This window comes from Podarcis muralis, chromosome 2 (assembly GCF_964188315.1).
Source record: "Podarcis muralis chromosome 2, rPodMur119.hap1.1, whole genome shotgun sequence".
Classification (NCBI taxonomy): domain Eukaryota; kingdom Metazoa; phylum Chordata; class Lepidosauria; order Squamata; family Lacertidae; genus Podarcis; species Podarcis muralis.
Window position 1 is genome coordinate 79,431,937 of NC_135656.1, and position 15,837 is coordinate 79,447,773.

Below are 15,837 nucleotides of genomic sequence, written 5' to 3' on the forward strand. Positions count from 1 at the left end.
GTCACCCCCAGGAGTACGGAACAGGTGGCCCATAACTATAATGTATCAGTCCTCCAGACCCTTCATGCACCTGGCACACACAATGCAATGTTGCCTCATACAATATTTCCAAAATTGGAGACCCAATCTCCTTACTGTGCAGAATTTTTCTGCTTCTAGAAACAGCAAACATTCTCATCCTTGTATCATCAGGCTCAGCAGCAGTGTAAATACATATTGTCTCTTTAATTTATTTACTGTATTTTGACCTGCTTTATCTTAGGAGCAAAGACTTCAAAGCATGCCTCTAAGAGGCCCCTGAACAATTTTTTTTTCCATTTTCAGACTAAACACGTTGTACCCAACTATGCTGTGTTTCTGCCTGGAAATGTGCAACCTGTGGCTTTAAATTATTCAACTAAAAAGCATCTAATGAATTTTCTGAAATTAGCTTGAGCAACAAACTACACGGCAGTAACATTTAAGGCACCCTATGCAATTCATTGCTCCCTCTTTAGCAAAGCAAATATCACAGCGTTTTCATGCCTTACACAAGAGTGAGCTTGTGAGCAGGAAAGATTGCGTGAACACCTGAGACTTCCCCATACCAACCTGTGCGACTGGAACACACACAGAATATGATATCAGGAGGGTTCTTAAGAAATGACCACATCCATTAGTTACTACATCTTTTGCTGTATAAAAAACCATGACCAGTACTAATGTGTATTAATCTGATTATGAAATATACTCCAGCTTTCCTTCTCTTTCTCTGTGCACTTCTAAATCTATTTACCCTTAAAGATTGCCGCTCATGTCTGCAGCACTCATTTCCTTCAAGCTGACATGCAGCTCCCTAAATATTTCTTAACAAGGCATTACACTAAAATGCAATAAGCACGTGGAAGAAAATGAGATCAGAAATGCCTAGGAACATGCACTGTCATTAATAACTGAATGATGCCCTTGAGATGCACATGATTGTGTTTTGCTTGTCCATCCTGAAGTAAATTGTGGTTTGCCTCAACTGTTTCAGTCATCTGCAGACTCGTGAACATTTACCAAATTGATGAAAAATAAATATGAATATGTTATTTCAGACACACTGATTAACAGAGCAATCCTATTCATGCCAGAAATCACATCTGCTGAACTCAATGGGACCTACTTCATAATCACCTCTGATATGCTTACTTTATCTGTACACCTACAATATGCTGGTTATCCCAATGTTATTGCCCATAAGCATGGATCAAACTGTGGTGTTTTCCAACTGATCTTTTTTTCTCGTTATTTTTAGGCAGAGGAGAGCCTGCACTGCAGCAATCGTTTTAAAAAACCCTATGAATTAAAAAGAATTATTAAGGCAGAATTACCACCACCATCCTGAAAGTAGACTTGCAAAAAGGTCTTTATAACTGCAAAACTATTGAGTTATAATGTTGGAAGTAACTGATTGCCTCTTAGTTCGGTATTCACTTACTGGTATTTAAAGGGGACGATCTATCATTCTACTTTGCAGCGGAAGTGGTGCAAAATGCCTTTCCCCCATTCATAAAAATGAAGAGGAAAGCTCACCCCAGCCACACACACTAACCACGACGTAACACTCCCACGGCAGAAAAGGGTACGTGTGAACTATCATTCGCACCTGTGCTTCCAAGTCCTGGAATTCTGCTGACATTATCTCAGGATGTGCCCTTGCCTTCATGCGATTATTTTTCTGATGGCGTCATGATAATCCAGGCTCTGTAGAGCAGCGTAATCTTGCAATCAAAGGCCTGCTGATGCCATGGTACATTTAGACTGGTGCCTGATCACTGGAGATAGACATTTTATATCCCTGGACAAGCAAGCAAGGAGGTCCTGCTCCTCCTGGTTGCTAAGGCAGTGGGGGAAAGAGGGCAACACAGACTAGGGGAAAGTGCTTGTGCATTACTGAAACAGCCTCCCCCCAATGTAAAGGAAGCAGGTTGCAATCCTATGCCCTCTTAACCTGGGAGGAAATCCCATTGGGCTCAGCAAGATTTGGGTCTCATTAGACCACAGCAATTTTGCTGCAGTGGTTTCTCAAACTTTCCTCTCTGAGGCTTTCAGAATGAAAACTTGATCGTGCCACACCAATTTTTTTATTGATAAGAAATACATTGGGAAATAAAAAGAAACGACTCCTAGCAGCACTTGATTTGTAACATAGTACAAAAACTAATTTATAATATGGGACCCCAACAGTCATCTAGTCCAAACCCCTGCAATGCAGGAATCACAGCTAGGGAATTCCTGACAGGTGGCCATCCGCTGTTGAATAGGTTTTGTTTTTTTTACCACCAGAAAGCTATTCCTAGTGTTTCTTGTCAATTGAATCCATTGGTTCAGGTCCCACCCTCACAATCTTTCTAACGCATTGCATTAAAAATGTGGTTTTATTCTGAGTTTGTCAACATTCTAAAAATTGCTCTGTTGATGCCAAGACAGAAAGCTTCCACCATTGTTCTACCCAAATTGTGGGGGGCAGGAATGGCTGAGAGGGTGTGGTCTATGCAAAGCAACCCAGTGTTCCCATGCACATATTGCTGAAGGGAGTGAGAAAGGAGCGCATAGCAATTGTGAAGTGTAGTCCATTGTTGTTACTTCTGCATTTGTGTGTGTGCTTGGTGGTGGCATTTTTTAAGGGAAATGCAGTGGTGATGGGACTGTGAAGTCAACCGCAGCAGCAGTACAATGGGCTAGAGAAGAAGAAGAGTTTGGACCTGATATCCCACTTTATCATTACCCTAAGGAGTCTCAAAGAGGCTAACAATCTCCTTTTCCCTTCCTCCCCCACAACAAACACTCTGAAAAGGGGATTTGGATATTTAATTTGGCACATTTTATTAGAGAATCTTCTGCTATTCTATTTTATGTAACAAACAATCTTAGTAGTTGTGACCGTGGTTTATACTGTATGTGTGGTGCCTGGTGATTTTTATGGTTTTTGCTGTTTTTCCTTTTGTTATTTTTCTGAATGATGCCATGGCCTATGGCTAGCGCAATAAAAGTATATGATGATGACAAACATTCTGTGAGGTGAGTGAGGCTGAGACACTTCAGAGAAGTGTGACTAGCCCAAGGTCACCCAGCAGCTGCATGTGGAGGAGCGGGGAAGCGAACCTGGTTCACCAGATTACGAGTCCACCGCTCTTAACCACTACACCATGCTGGCATATAAAGGAGATAAAGGAAGACAGGGCAAGAATGGAGGAGACCATGGAGTGGAAATAGTTGTTTGGATGTCAGGTCTGCCTGTAGATAGATGGCTGGTTTACTCATCAATAACCCACGAAGGGGTAGACTTGGAGTATGAGGTTTTTGGATAGCAGGTCTACCCAGGCCTCGCTACTGCTCAGTCAGACAAATCTACTAGAAATAGTAGGCCTGCTCTCTGATGCAAGGTCCTATTTATTTATTTGGAATATTATACTTTGCACCTCCCCCTGGAAAAAAAAAACCCACAGGTGCACAGGCTTGCAGCACAGCATGTGTGCAACCGGATGATCTACCTGCTGCTTTACAGATCATGATATGTTTGTGCTTTCACTTTCCACAGGCATTAAAGGACAAATGGTTATATTGGAAAATTGCTTTTATTTTAGCACCTGTAATGATCAGCCCATTATTGGCAAAATTCACTTCTCACACATGTTTCCTGGCAACATTCACCTGCCAAAATGCATGTGAAGCAAATATACCCAGAATGGTGGTTCAAATCATCATATACCTCAGTAATAGTTAATTTAGCCCCAACTTTTCTTTTTTCTTTTTGCATTACCTGCGTTCTTCCATGATGCATAGAAGAATATGTGGGAGGATATGATCTTTTTCATAATCTTCTCATGTTAAAGAACTCCCAGCATTTAAAAAAGTCTCTAATACATTAAAATTGCACATAGCAAGTAATGACATCCTGTTTGAAGCAGCTCTCCAGAAAGTGCAATTGCATCTGGATATGTTGACTCTGATAGAATGCATAATAAGAACTAGCAATGTCTGACATGTGTTCTTAAGATCACATTAGCTTGTCATTTAACAGCTATTTTAAGTCTCTGCCAAACTGCAGGGAAGTACAGTACTTTCAGTATGCACATGTTTCCTATGAGATCTCATTCGTCCAAGATACTATATTTAATTTACTGCTGCAACAACAATAACAATGGATTATAAAACCATTATCATACTAAAGCTGATTTGCATTTTTTAAAAAGAAGGTACAAGGTGAAGAAACCACAACACTGTCCAGAGCAACTTTCCCTGAAGAGGGAAACTTCCATAATCATAACTGTTGCCAAGGAGCAGAGTTATGATCTTGGGACTGAGCCAATCAAAATGAAACCAGAAAATGGATAAGATGCCATTAACATGGCCCTTTGCTGTATGTGCAGTTTGCTGCAATTGTACTTTTGAGAGTTTGCCACAAAACATAAACTCTGTCCTCTTTGGTTTGTTTACACTTCAGGTGTAAGTAACTTCCTTTCTCACTTTATGGCACCCTATTTATTATGCTATTATAATTGCGTCTCCTATCAAAATGACAAATGAGCTTTGTTTGTCAGTACATATTTGAGAAGAAAGGCCAATCCAAGATTGACGTATTTGGCCACAGATACCACAGTGGCAGCCAGACTAACTAGAATGATATCATGCCTGGTAGGCCAGATGTTTTACAATGACATCCTCAAACTTCACACCTGGGATGGCCAGTTCAGTATCTTCCTGGTCCGTGCCAATTTGGCATGTATTTATTCATACTGTTCCTTTTCCGCATTTAATCTGTTAGTAAAAAAAAGAAAAGCTGTACAAAAGTTTGCGTTTTAATAAATACTTAAATAAATATTTGATGACAAAACATTGTTTTTATTTATATCATTTCTGCACACAGGGAAATCTCAAAGTGACTTACAGATCCTGCAGAATATACACCGCTTACAACAGAGCAAATGCAAATTAAAGTTTTGTTGAAAAAGTGCTCATCAATTATTATAAAAAGGGCAAATCCTGCCCCACCCAGAAAAAATATGAACACCACAAACAGGCCAGAATCATTCTGCCATATAATCACAGTTAACAACCAAAGGATTCTGTAAACAGGAATGTTTTAACGAGGCACCTGAAATCTGACAGCACTGTATTTCCCTGAAAAGAACATTCCACAAATGGGGAGCCACTACTGAAAATCTCCTTTTTCACATTGCCACCCTCCACACTTCCCTCAGAAGGGTCTCCGGATACATATTTCTAAATATGAAGGCACCACTGTGATTGGTCGAATTGATACATTACCCAAGGCTAGTAAATGAAAGTTGACAAGAGCTTTGCTTTCCACCCATTGCATCAGCTCACCTTTTAACCATAAGAGATACAGACTACCATTCATTGAAACAGGAATACTTACACCAGTCATGTCAACAGTATGAACATAACTAAGCTTCTCTGTTGGCTAGCGAGGCTGCTCTTACACCTTAATAACTGTTGATCTATATTGTTGTTCTACTGTGTGTTTTGGGTCTATGGACCACAATAAAGCTGTGAGAGAGAGATATAACATAACTGCACCTTTTAAAGTCCTAACGTCATATCCAAAGCTGTTATTCCACTTGAACAACAGACTTCCACTCTCCTCGCCTCTCCCATCCACCCCCCTGTACACCCTGCAAAATTGGCTCCAGAGGGTGAACTCCATTGGGCAGATTGAGTGGGGGGGGGGTGCACACTGAAAAAGAAAAAGAGGACAGGGAAGTCCAATTCTGCGAGCAGCATTTTGCTTGAACACATTGGATGCAACCCATAGTCTCTGGTGTAGTGTTGCAAGACCACATGAAGACCACAGAGCCTAGGGCAGCCTTCTGCAACCTGCTGCTGTCAGATACTTTGGGATGTAACTGCCATTAGCCCCAGGCAGCATGACCAGTGGTCTGCAAGCTGTAAGAAGGTAGGCAAAGGCTGCTCCAGACAGCAGTCCAGGGTTTCAAGTGTACTTTACTGCAGAAGCCAATTTAACATAAAAAAAACTAAAAAATAAACATTAAAATCACATTTTGTTTTTCAAGATTCTCAACCACACCTACCCTGGTGTATTTGTATTTTGTAATTTGTATTTTGTATTTTGTAATTTGTATTTTGAAAAACAAAATTAATTTCAAAAAAAAACCCAAAATGCAACACTGCACAATATCCCTTTTTTGAAAATATTTTCTCATTGGGAGCAGAAATGTGGAGGAAATGTGGGTTAAAATTTGGAAGGGAAGCTGGAGGGGGCAGATATTATTCTGCTTTTATGATCATCTGATCAGTCAGCACCATAGTCATAGGGAAACGGTAGTATAAACTTAATTCCTGTAAACAGTTTAGGTAGTTCCATTGCCCTTAACCTTTTGGTTGGTGGGGTGGGGGTGAGGATTTAGGAGAGAACATTCTGCATGGCAGCCACTGGGTTTGGGAATTTCCTTCCCACAGAGATTGTCTGGAACCTCATTGCATAGCTTCCACAATATGCTGAAGATGCATCTCTTTGACACTTGAGACACAGATCTATATTTTAGGACCTATTCTAGTTGTAATGGTAATTTGCCTTAAACTCTTTTTAATGCTGTATTTTATATTGCTGTAACCCTCTCTAGGACTGTCTCGTGAAGAGTGGGTAATAAATATAACAACAACAACAACAACAACAACAACAACAACAACAACAACAACAACAACAACAGTGTTGTTGCCTCAGAGGATAGTCTTTTATCAACTTTCCTTTCCTATAAGGGTTTTTCAAGTTGCTACCATTAGATCCAACCTGACAACAAACTTGTCCTATTCTTTAAAATTTTTACACTTATGTTAAGACATCTTTGGATCACTTGTTTTTCCCTCGGCTTTGAGGTGTAATGTTTGAAGACATTCTCGCAACAGAGCAACTTGTTCCCACAAGAGCAAAGAAAGATGTTCTTTCTTTCTGCCACTCCTCTTTGGCTAATAATAAAGTCTTTTAATATTAGCCCTGTACAATATTTAGTCATCACGGCTGCATGCCAATCTGCTGCTGCTGCTGTTAGAAGTCAAATTAGACTCTTCCTGTAGTTCTCAACTCACAGGCAGGTTCTTCCTCACTCTTTTGGGGTCCCAGGCTATGTCCTTCAGCTGGTGGCTCTGGCCTAGTTCAGCTATATACCTACAGGAAGGTGAGGGCAAATACATTCCAGTTATCCAGGATTTCAAGCTCTTTCTGCCCCCTGGATTTTCGGACCTCAACTATAGCCAGGAGTGTCTTTGCACAGTTAAAAATGTTGTGTCAGCTACATTCCTTTCTGGAATTTTCTGATCTGGCAACCATGTTCCGTGCCTTAAGTCCCCTCTTGCTTGAAAGATGTGTTACATAGGCTGCCTTTTCAAGACCTTTGGAAATGTCTGGTTGTCCACAATATGGCAGCCAGGCTTCTTATGTGAGTGCAATATAGGGGTTGTATGCTGACTACATTGGGGGCCAAATTGCTTCCAAAGTGCTGTTTTTTACCTATACAACCTGAAAGACCACCTTCCTGTATATAATCCTGCCTGAGAACTGAAATCTTCCAAACAGAAGCCCTTCTCCTGTCCCATTAGCTACTCACAACAAGACAATGCTCAGAAGGGCCTTTTCTGTGGTGGGCCCCAGGCTCTAGAAATCCAGATAACTCCTTCATTGCTTGTGTTTAGGAGGGTAGTTATAACGGCTCTTTGAAACCAGGCTTTTGTAGTGTCCTGTATATTGGGCTACTGCGAGTTTCACCGTTTTCTGTTATTTGATTACATTCTATAGGGCTTTACTCATCTTCTTGGTGAAAAACGGTGAGATGCAATTTCCAGTCTTGTCACTCCCCATCTTCAGGGGAATTGGACATGGGTTTAGTGGATCTATCTGTGTTGGAGAACAATGTGCTTTCTGAACCAGACTGTAATGTCAATGCCTCCTCAGAAGTTCCAGCAGCAGATGAGCCCATGAACCCAGTGTCTCTCCACCTGGTGAGGGCACATTACTGTCTTTAGACCCTGAGGGTCCTAGCTCTGGGGCCACAGTAAAACTACAGCCGCCACCCCCATGTAGCCCACAGCTTCCTAAAACAGACTGGGCCTCTTTAAGAAAAGAGGTTCTGCTGAAGAGGAGCAAGGCTTGCTGCTCAAAGGAAGTTGTCACCCTACTGAAGCGAAATGTTGACGCAACAGTAGTCTGCCTTCCAGTTTAGGATCCACTTGGAACTATCCAAGGTGCTACCCAGATTGTTTCTTTGCCTTTCAGACTTTTGACCTCTCCTTTGGCTGACCTTGCTTAGGCGGACTTGACCTTTGTTTGATCTGACTTCACTTCCTGGATCTGGAACTGGTATGTATGAGACCTGGTGCAATTTCCCACTTGGACTAGAAACCTGTCCCCTGCCCAACAACTGTCTGGGATAGATCCATCTGAGGATCCATTGCACATTCTTATGCCATCATTCTGAATATTAAACAGCCATTTTTATCAAAATAAGCTAAAAGCATGCAAAAGAGAGAGAGAAAACTCCACTATTGTTACTATGAATTTCTGATTTACATGAAAGAAAAAGCATATCAGCTAAATTTGCAGACTTTGGGCTTATTGGGAATTGTGCATTAATTGGGATTATATTGTAATAAGAGTATTATGCTCATACAATATTATAATTGCTGGAAGTCCACATGAAATTCACAAAGAATTTGATTCTCATTGTCAACTACAGTGGTAGCTCGGGTTAAGTACTTAATTCGTTCCGGAGGTCCATACTTAACCTGAAACTGTTCTTAACCTGAAGCACCACTTTAGCTAATGGGACCTCCTGCTGCCGCCGCGCCGTCGGAGCACGATTTCTGTTCTCATCCTGAAGCAAAGTTCTTAACCTGAAGCACTATTTCTGGGTTAGCGGAGTCTGTAACCTGAAGCGTATGTAACCTGAAGTGTGTGTAACCCGAGGTACCACTGTAATACATTTTTAGTTTTAAAAACCTTCCAACGAAAAGTGCTAATTTGGGTTTAAATTCCAGTGTATGTGATTCTTATGGAAAATGCGATAGTTTTTGCTTTTCTGATCTCACCTTATCAAACCTCTGCAGACAATAAACTGATACAGCTTTCCAAACTGCTCCTTTGTAGGAATGACACCAAGATGCCCATGATAATTACTTACATACCACATTTATATGCCACTCAATAACAGTGTTATCTAGGTGGCTTAAAATATCAATATTAAAATATAACAATCAGCTATAAAAGCACTAGATTCAAACATAATTTTAAAATATTGAAATATTAAAAAGGTATTTTAAAAGCCAGGTGAAAGGGCCTGGCACTGAAATGAACCCAAACAGGAGTCAGGCAGGTCTCTCTAGAGAGAATATTCCATAGTTGGACTACCACCAACAAAAAGTCCTTCTCCCTAATAGCCATGAGCTCCATCTCCTTTGGTCAGAGCACCTGGAGAAGTGCCTCTGAAGAACCCAAAGTTCAGGTATGCATCAATGGGAAGAGGCAACCTTTCAGCTACTGTACATTCTTTTGCAGGATTGTGTGCATTCTGAGAAACACACCCCCCTTTTTAAAGTATGTTTCTCACTCTTCCGGTACTAGGTCCAAACATTGTTTTGGAGCCAGAAGGCCATACAGTACTTCATTTGCATTTTTTGTTTCTAATAATGTAATTGCCATATCATTTTCATTGACATGAGTATTCATGCAGCTGGACAACATGCTGCACTCTTGCAACATGTCAAGTTGCAAGAAGTCAAATGTGAACACTGAACTCTGCTCTACAAAAGTCTTTAAATGTGAACTCAAAAATCACAGTGGAGTTGAAATGAACTACATTTTTCTTACCAATTATTTTTTTAACCTTTAATGTTGTTGCCCTCACATTTTCAGCATTAGCTCTCTGAGCGCAAGAATTTGAAGCACACTTTCCCCCTTAAAAATGTGAGATACATACATTTTTAAACATCCTTACAAGGCCTGTGGATTGTGCAGAAGGAACTCTCATTACTGAACAAATTGTCTGCCCTAAGTGTAGACCTGCCCTAACTCATCGGAAACAATTGTCTTATTTCCCAATCCAGAAACCCATATCCATCCTTATGCAAAACTGGAGCATTTCTGCAAACAGGGAAACCCTTTCACTGAAGATTTACTGCAAATGCAGCATTTCTCCTCCCTTGGAAGTGAATGGGAGACTTCTCATAGACAAAGGAGAGCCAGCTGGGCATTGGAGCTACCACATCTACATGTTACATTTTTCTAATGAATGTAATACTCTCTCTTTTTGTTTTTAAGAACATGTGCGCACTTAGAAGTTTCTGAAAATCAATGAATATTTAGTCATCAGTCATGCTGAGTCAAGAATGAATTACCTATTGAAGAGTGCATGTTCTTCATTATTGTACATCAGTCTACCATGCTAAGGGTTGCTGAATAAACATTTGATATATGGACAAAATTCTGAAAGGATGCAAGAGATATGGAAATAAAACAAACTGACCATGTGCGTAACTTCAAAACCTATTGCTTTCAATCAGACTTAGTCATATTAAACTGCTACAAAATTGACAGACCCTTGAACCCGGAATCTACATTGGTTATTTGGGGGTTCAGTTGGGTGCTGACAAACTGATTTCAGCTCTGCAAACCAGTATTAAACCAAAATATAAAACTAAATGCCATGGACTGTTCTGACATAACCTGGTAAAGAAATGTTCCATCAAAATTGGAAGATTTTAATTTGTTCAAACTGGTAAATTGGAAATGCCAAAGGATAGATTATTTGAAATTTTCTAAAATTTTATTGATTTTTTCAAGTGGCTTTTCACCTTTCCTGACCAACATCCTGAGACAGACAAGAACCTCTTCGTTTACAAGTACTAAGATCACAAATCCACAGGCTGTGAATTGTGTGTCCTAAAAGTCTACACAATTTTCCCTTTGTATTTGTCTGACACTATGATGTTCACACTTCAACCTTGATATGAAGTCTATTATGAAGTCTATTTATGAAGTCTATTAACAAGCAAAGCTTAAAATATATATGCATATAGCAACAAATCAAACAGTATTTTCAGAATGAATGTAAACAGAACGCTGAATTCACTTGCAGATCATGTGAAGAATACATTTTGAAAACCTATAATCAAGTATACTTTCAAACAAGTTTTTCATTCATCAGTTAGATTAGTTATAATTGTATGTCACTTTTTTCTTACACGCACACACAATTTTGATGTTAGCAACTAATGAATAACTACTGAAAAGAATATCATTATTTTCTCTGGAGAAAATTTCATTGCATCAGCTTTTTGTCTTCAGATTAGGTTTTACAACTTCCTGTGTTCAGAGTATTATCCTGGCAGCTTCCTATGATAAGTTGAGAGAGCTATAACAACATCCCATCGTTGTTTTTATTTAATATCTTTATGATTTTCAGTTAAACACAAGGGGGAAAACATCTACCACCTCACAATTTCCTTCATATTTATTTATACTGTATATCCTACCCAGTCATTCATTTCTCAGTCTTCTTCCACACAAGGCTTGTTTAGGATGGACATGCACATTTATTTTCTGCTTATCTATCCAAATACATGCCATTATAGGCCCACACAAGTATAAGGGAAGCAAAGTAAAGTAAGTAGACATTAACATTGATGGGAACAGACCCCATTTTTGTACAGGTAACCTGGGACTGGTTCACGCAAACACTCCCCTACATTCCTCTATTTGTGATGGGATTGGGCAGAAGACCATCTTATGTCTTCTCCATCACACATATTCTTATACGTTCTGTATGTATGTATATGGATGGCAAGAAGAGAGCACCAAACATTATATCATGGACACAATATAAAAGTGAGTCACATACTAGGCCATACTCACACGTGTTATGTCACTTAATGAAATCTGTCAGCAGTTTACATAAAAATACAACTTTTAATAAAGTCTATCAAAAACTAGAAGAAACTGAGCCAAAAACACAACACCACCATATATTGCAAATAAAATAGAACAGTACTAATATAAATAAAATTAAAATAAAGAGTAAGAAACCAGAAAAGCTGGATACATTCAAATTTTTAAGAAGCATTTGAAGGTCTTTACTGTCCCTCCCTCACAAATTACCTCAAGTAATTTTGTAAGGCTGCTGCTATCACTGATAGAAGGCTCACTTGCATGTTGTCACCAAGTAACAATCACTGGCCTTGATGCCCTACTGTTCGTTCAAGGTTTTCATCTTGCAATTGCATAATCAGCCTCCAAACGGATAAGCCAGATTTGTTTATCTTTGTAAAGCAGGGAAAATGCACCATACATAAGAAGGAACAGATTTTCTCAGGAGGAAAAATGCATTTGTTTGCATTGTATTTTTGTATCTCATTGTTGCTACCTTGAGTGCAAGGGGGGGGGGGGAGGATAAATGTAGGCAAGTAAAATAATGACAAAAACAAAAAAATCATCCTGACCAAACAAATGCCATACCTTTAACCACAGCATATTTATACCTTAAACTTATGCAAACATTTACATGTATGTAAACATTTACACATACTCCTGATAACTGTTACACATATAACAGTTATCATTTTTTGAGTAAGATTGTGACTGTCCCATTGAGCTAGTGGGAAAGGATTTGAACTTGGGTTTCCCCCCTCCATCTCAGACATGCCAACCACTACCCCACAACCGCTTTCTAACTATTAAATGAGCTCCAACGTCGATCATATCAAGTTCTTCCCTCTTATCAGTTTTCTGTTGACAGTGATATACTTATTTCTACAGCAGTGGCCTTTTCACAATTCACAGCACACAGTGCTTGACAAAAACATAAGACAGATAAATTAATACAGCCAATTAAAAAAACAAAAGGCAACATCAAGAAAGCAATCGCAAAGTTGTCCTAACTGGTCCTTAACTGTTACTTTAGAGCAAACTTCTGTATTCCCCAGTGGGGAGGCAATTCCCCTTGCCCTTGAACCTGAGTAAGCAAGAGGACCGACCTGTCTTTAATGCCTTCTCTGCTGCCGTCAGGAACCAAGTTGCAAGTTCAGTTTCACAAGAGCAGCAAGTCAGAAGGAAAATAACCAGTCAGAAGCCTTGACATACTCAGGCTGCGAAATTCCTACCCGGAGCTTAAACAACCCAGACAACATTAAACATTTTCAAGTCCTGCGGATCTGCATGAGACAGAGCAGCACGTGAGAACAATTATTTAAAAAGCAAAAAAACCATTGCTTGATTTTGGCAGCTCATACCCACAGCAAGGAAGCCCAAGACATTTCAATGGCGTTCGCTTCCATCTGAGGCATTCTTCAGGTAATATCCACAAGATTTGTTTCTCCCCGCCATCCTCCCAAAGAGAAGACTGACCTCCGAGGGAATCTGGCTGAAGTCTTTCCCCCCTCCTGCCTGCAGCTCCCATTTATTTCATTCTTTATTTATTTATGGACGGCGCGCCTGCCTCCCGCCTCCTGCCACACAAACCCTCCACCGAGAGACACAAAGATCAGGACCATCCGCTCTGCCATCAGGCAATCAGGACGACTCGGCGTGGAGTGACAATTGCAGACAAGAAGCACCGCGGAAGGGGGAGCGAGGGAGGGCTCTTCACCCTCGCCCTTGACATATCAGATAAATGGATAGAGATAGGAGCGGGTGGCCGGGGAAGTTTCCAGCCCCCCCCCCCGCCCCGTTCAACCTGCGCGTTACATTGTCTCAGATTCCACAACAACCGAGGACGGGGAGAATTGAAACGATCTCCGTGTAGCTGAGGAGACGCAGCCAAAGCTGCCACCACCATCCCAGAGAACGGCAGTCAACCCCAGTCCTTTTCCTGCGGATCCCGCCCGCGGCGGGGGGTGGGGGGGGTGTATGTGTGCGTGTTTCAAGGAGGCAGTTCCATTTCCCACCCCTTAAAATGGAATGTTTTAAAAGAAGAAGTGAGGGGAGGCAGAAGAGGGGCACCCGAAGTGCAGGAGGAGGACGTGGCAGCCGCTGTGGGCGCCTGCCCAGCGCGGCGCTACCTCCGGGCGCCGAGGAGAGGAAGCGTCTCTCCTCCTGCTGCCACCCCCGGCCTCTCTCTCTTTGGAGGGTGAGAGGGGTCCTCCTGGCGTTTCGCTCGCTCCTTCCGCGCCCAAGCAAAAGTGGCGCCAGCAGCTCTGGGCTTCTGCAGCCCGCGCGGCCGGGGATTCCCTTCCTTGGCTGCGCCCGAGTCCACACTGGCCCGCCTGGCCGCTCCTCTCCCGGGGGAAGCCCAGCCCAGCAGCGCGGGCTCGTTCTCTCTCCCTCAGCCGCCTCGCTCGGGACCCCCGCCACCGCTCGCCCTCTCTCGCCCGCGTGTGAGGAAACACCCCCAGCCCCGGCCGCCCCTCCTTCCCTCAGGAAGACGCGAGGCGGCGGGGCCGCCGACAGCGCGGGAGAGCGGGCTCGCCAACAAGCCGGACTCCCGCCCCCCAACACACACACACACCCCGCCCGGTTCATAGACCTAGGAGCTCCCGCCCGCCCCGTAGGGACCCTTCCTCCTTGGCCAGACGTCGTGTGGAAGCGCTTTCACCGTCCGCGCCCCCCCCCCCCCGCCGCCCTCATAGCCCTCTCGCGCGCTCTCCATGCCTTCTCTGGAGAAAGTGAGAGCGGGCACCGAGCTTTAAATCTTCGCCTCGGCCACCCGCCCATGAAGACCCCCACAGGGCTGGCGGCGAGCGAGGAACAAAATAACCTCAATAATAAAAACCCCTTCCTCAGCTAGCAGCCAGCCAAGCCCTCCCCTCCCGGAGGAAAGGACAATAGCTCTCTCCCCCCCCGCCCCGCTAGTGCCGCCGCCGCCGCCGCCACCCGCAGCCCCTTGACACTAGAGCCCCGATGTGGGGAGGGGGGGAGCCCATTGTGTGCGCCCGGGCTCGACAATTTACAAAACAAAACAACGCACACACATACACACAAAAAATACAAGAGAGGGAAATGGGGAGAGTGGCTCCTCCTCCTCTTCTCCAAAAAGGCCTGTTGGAAAACTGCACGGAGGAGCAGCAGCAGCAGCAGCTCCTGCGAGCCCCGCCACCATCTCTCGCTCGCTCTCGCTCTCTCGTGCCCTAGCGAGCCGAAGAGGCGAAAGGCCCCCGAGCGAGAGGAGGGGGATCTGTGTGCCCCAGAGCAGGGGGGGGGGGGAGGCCCGATCGCTTTGTGTTACCTGCCGTGAAACCAGTCCTTGCAGGCGTCGCACTCGATCATGAAGCGGGTTACGTCGTAGGGCAGCCTACAGATGCAATAGACGGGCACCGTCGCCATGTTAGCTCCCTTCAAAACAACACTGGACTCCCAAGGCAAGCGAGCTCTGCGTGCGCGTATGCGAGAGAGAGGAGGGAGAGAGAGAGAGGCAGGCAGAGCCCAGGCAGAGCAGGCGGGCGGGCAGGCAGGCAGGCAGGGCGTCTCGCTGCAGCTTCCTCGCCGCTAAGGTAGATCCTCTCCTGATCCTCTCCTCCGTTGCCGAAGGGAAGCCGATCCGCCAGGCCTAGAGACGGCGGGAGAGGTCGCCCAGGATCGGGGCGAGAGAAAAGCCAAAACAAAACCCGGAGATTTCAAGAAGCGATCCTCAAGGGCGAGCTTGCAATGTCAGGAAAAATAACCAAGGGTTCCCGAAAGTTTGGCTGCATGGCTCCTCTGTCTGGCGCGGACTCCAAAGCGCACTGGAAGCTCTCTCTCTCCCTCTTTTTCCCCCCCTCTCTCGATTTTTTTTTTTTTTTTTGGTGGTGTTGGTAGTTGTGGTTGCTAAATGATCATTATTCCAAATGTTGGACGAAATGCATTCTATT

The 15,837-nt window shown here is 43.2% G+C and overlaps 1 protein-coding gene across 3 annotated transcripts in view; it reads right to left on the reverse strand.

Moving 5' to 3' along the window:
• Positions 1 to 15,725, reverse strand: part of PHF2 (PHD finger protein 2) — a 122,576-nt gene extending 106,851 nt beyond the window's left edge. The window contains exon 1 of one of the 3 annotated variants that reach the window (XM_028718983.2): positions 15,216 to 15,725. In XM_028718983.2, coding sequence (XP_028574816.2) covers positions 15,216 to 15,313 — 98 coding nt within the window. In that variant the 5' untranslated portion in view covers positions 15,314 to 15,725. Of the gene's footprint in view, positions 1 to 13,284; positions 14,369 to 15,215 lie in introns of those variants that run through there. The other 2 variants (XM_028718982.2, XM_028718984.2) reach the window with 2 other exon arrangements.
• Between the last annotated feature and the right edge of the window lie 112 nt (positions 15,726 to 15,837).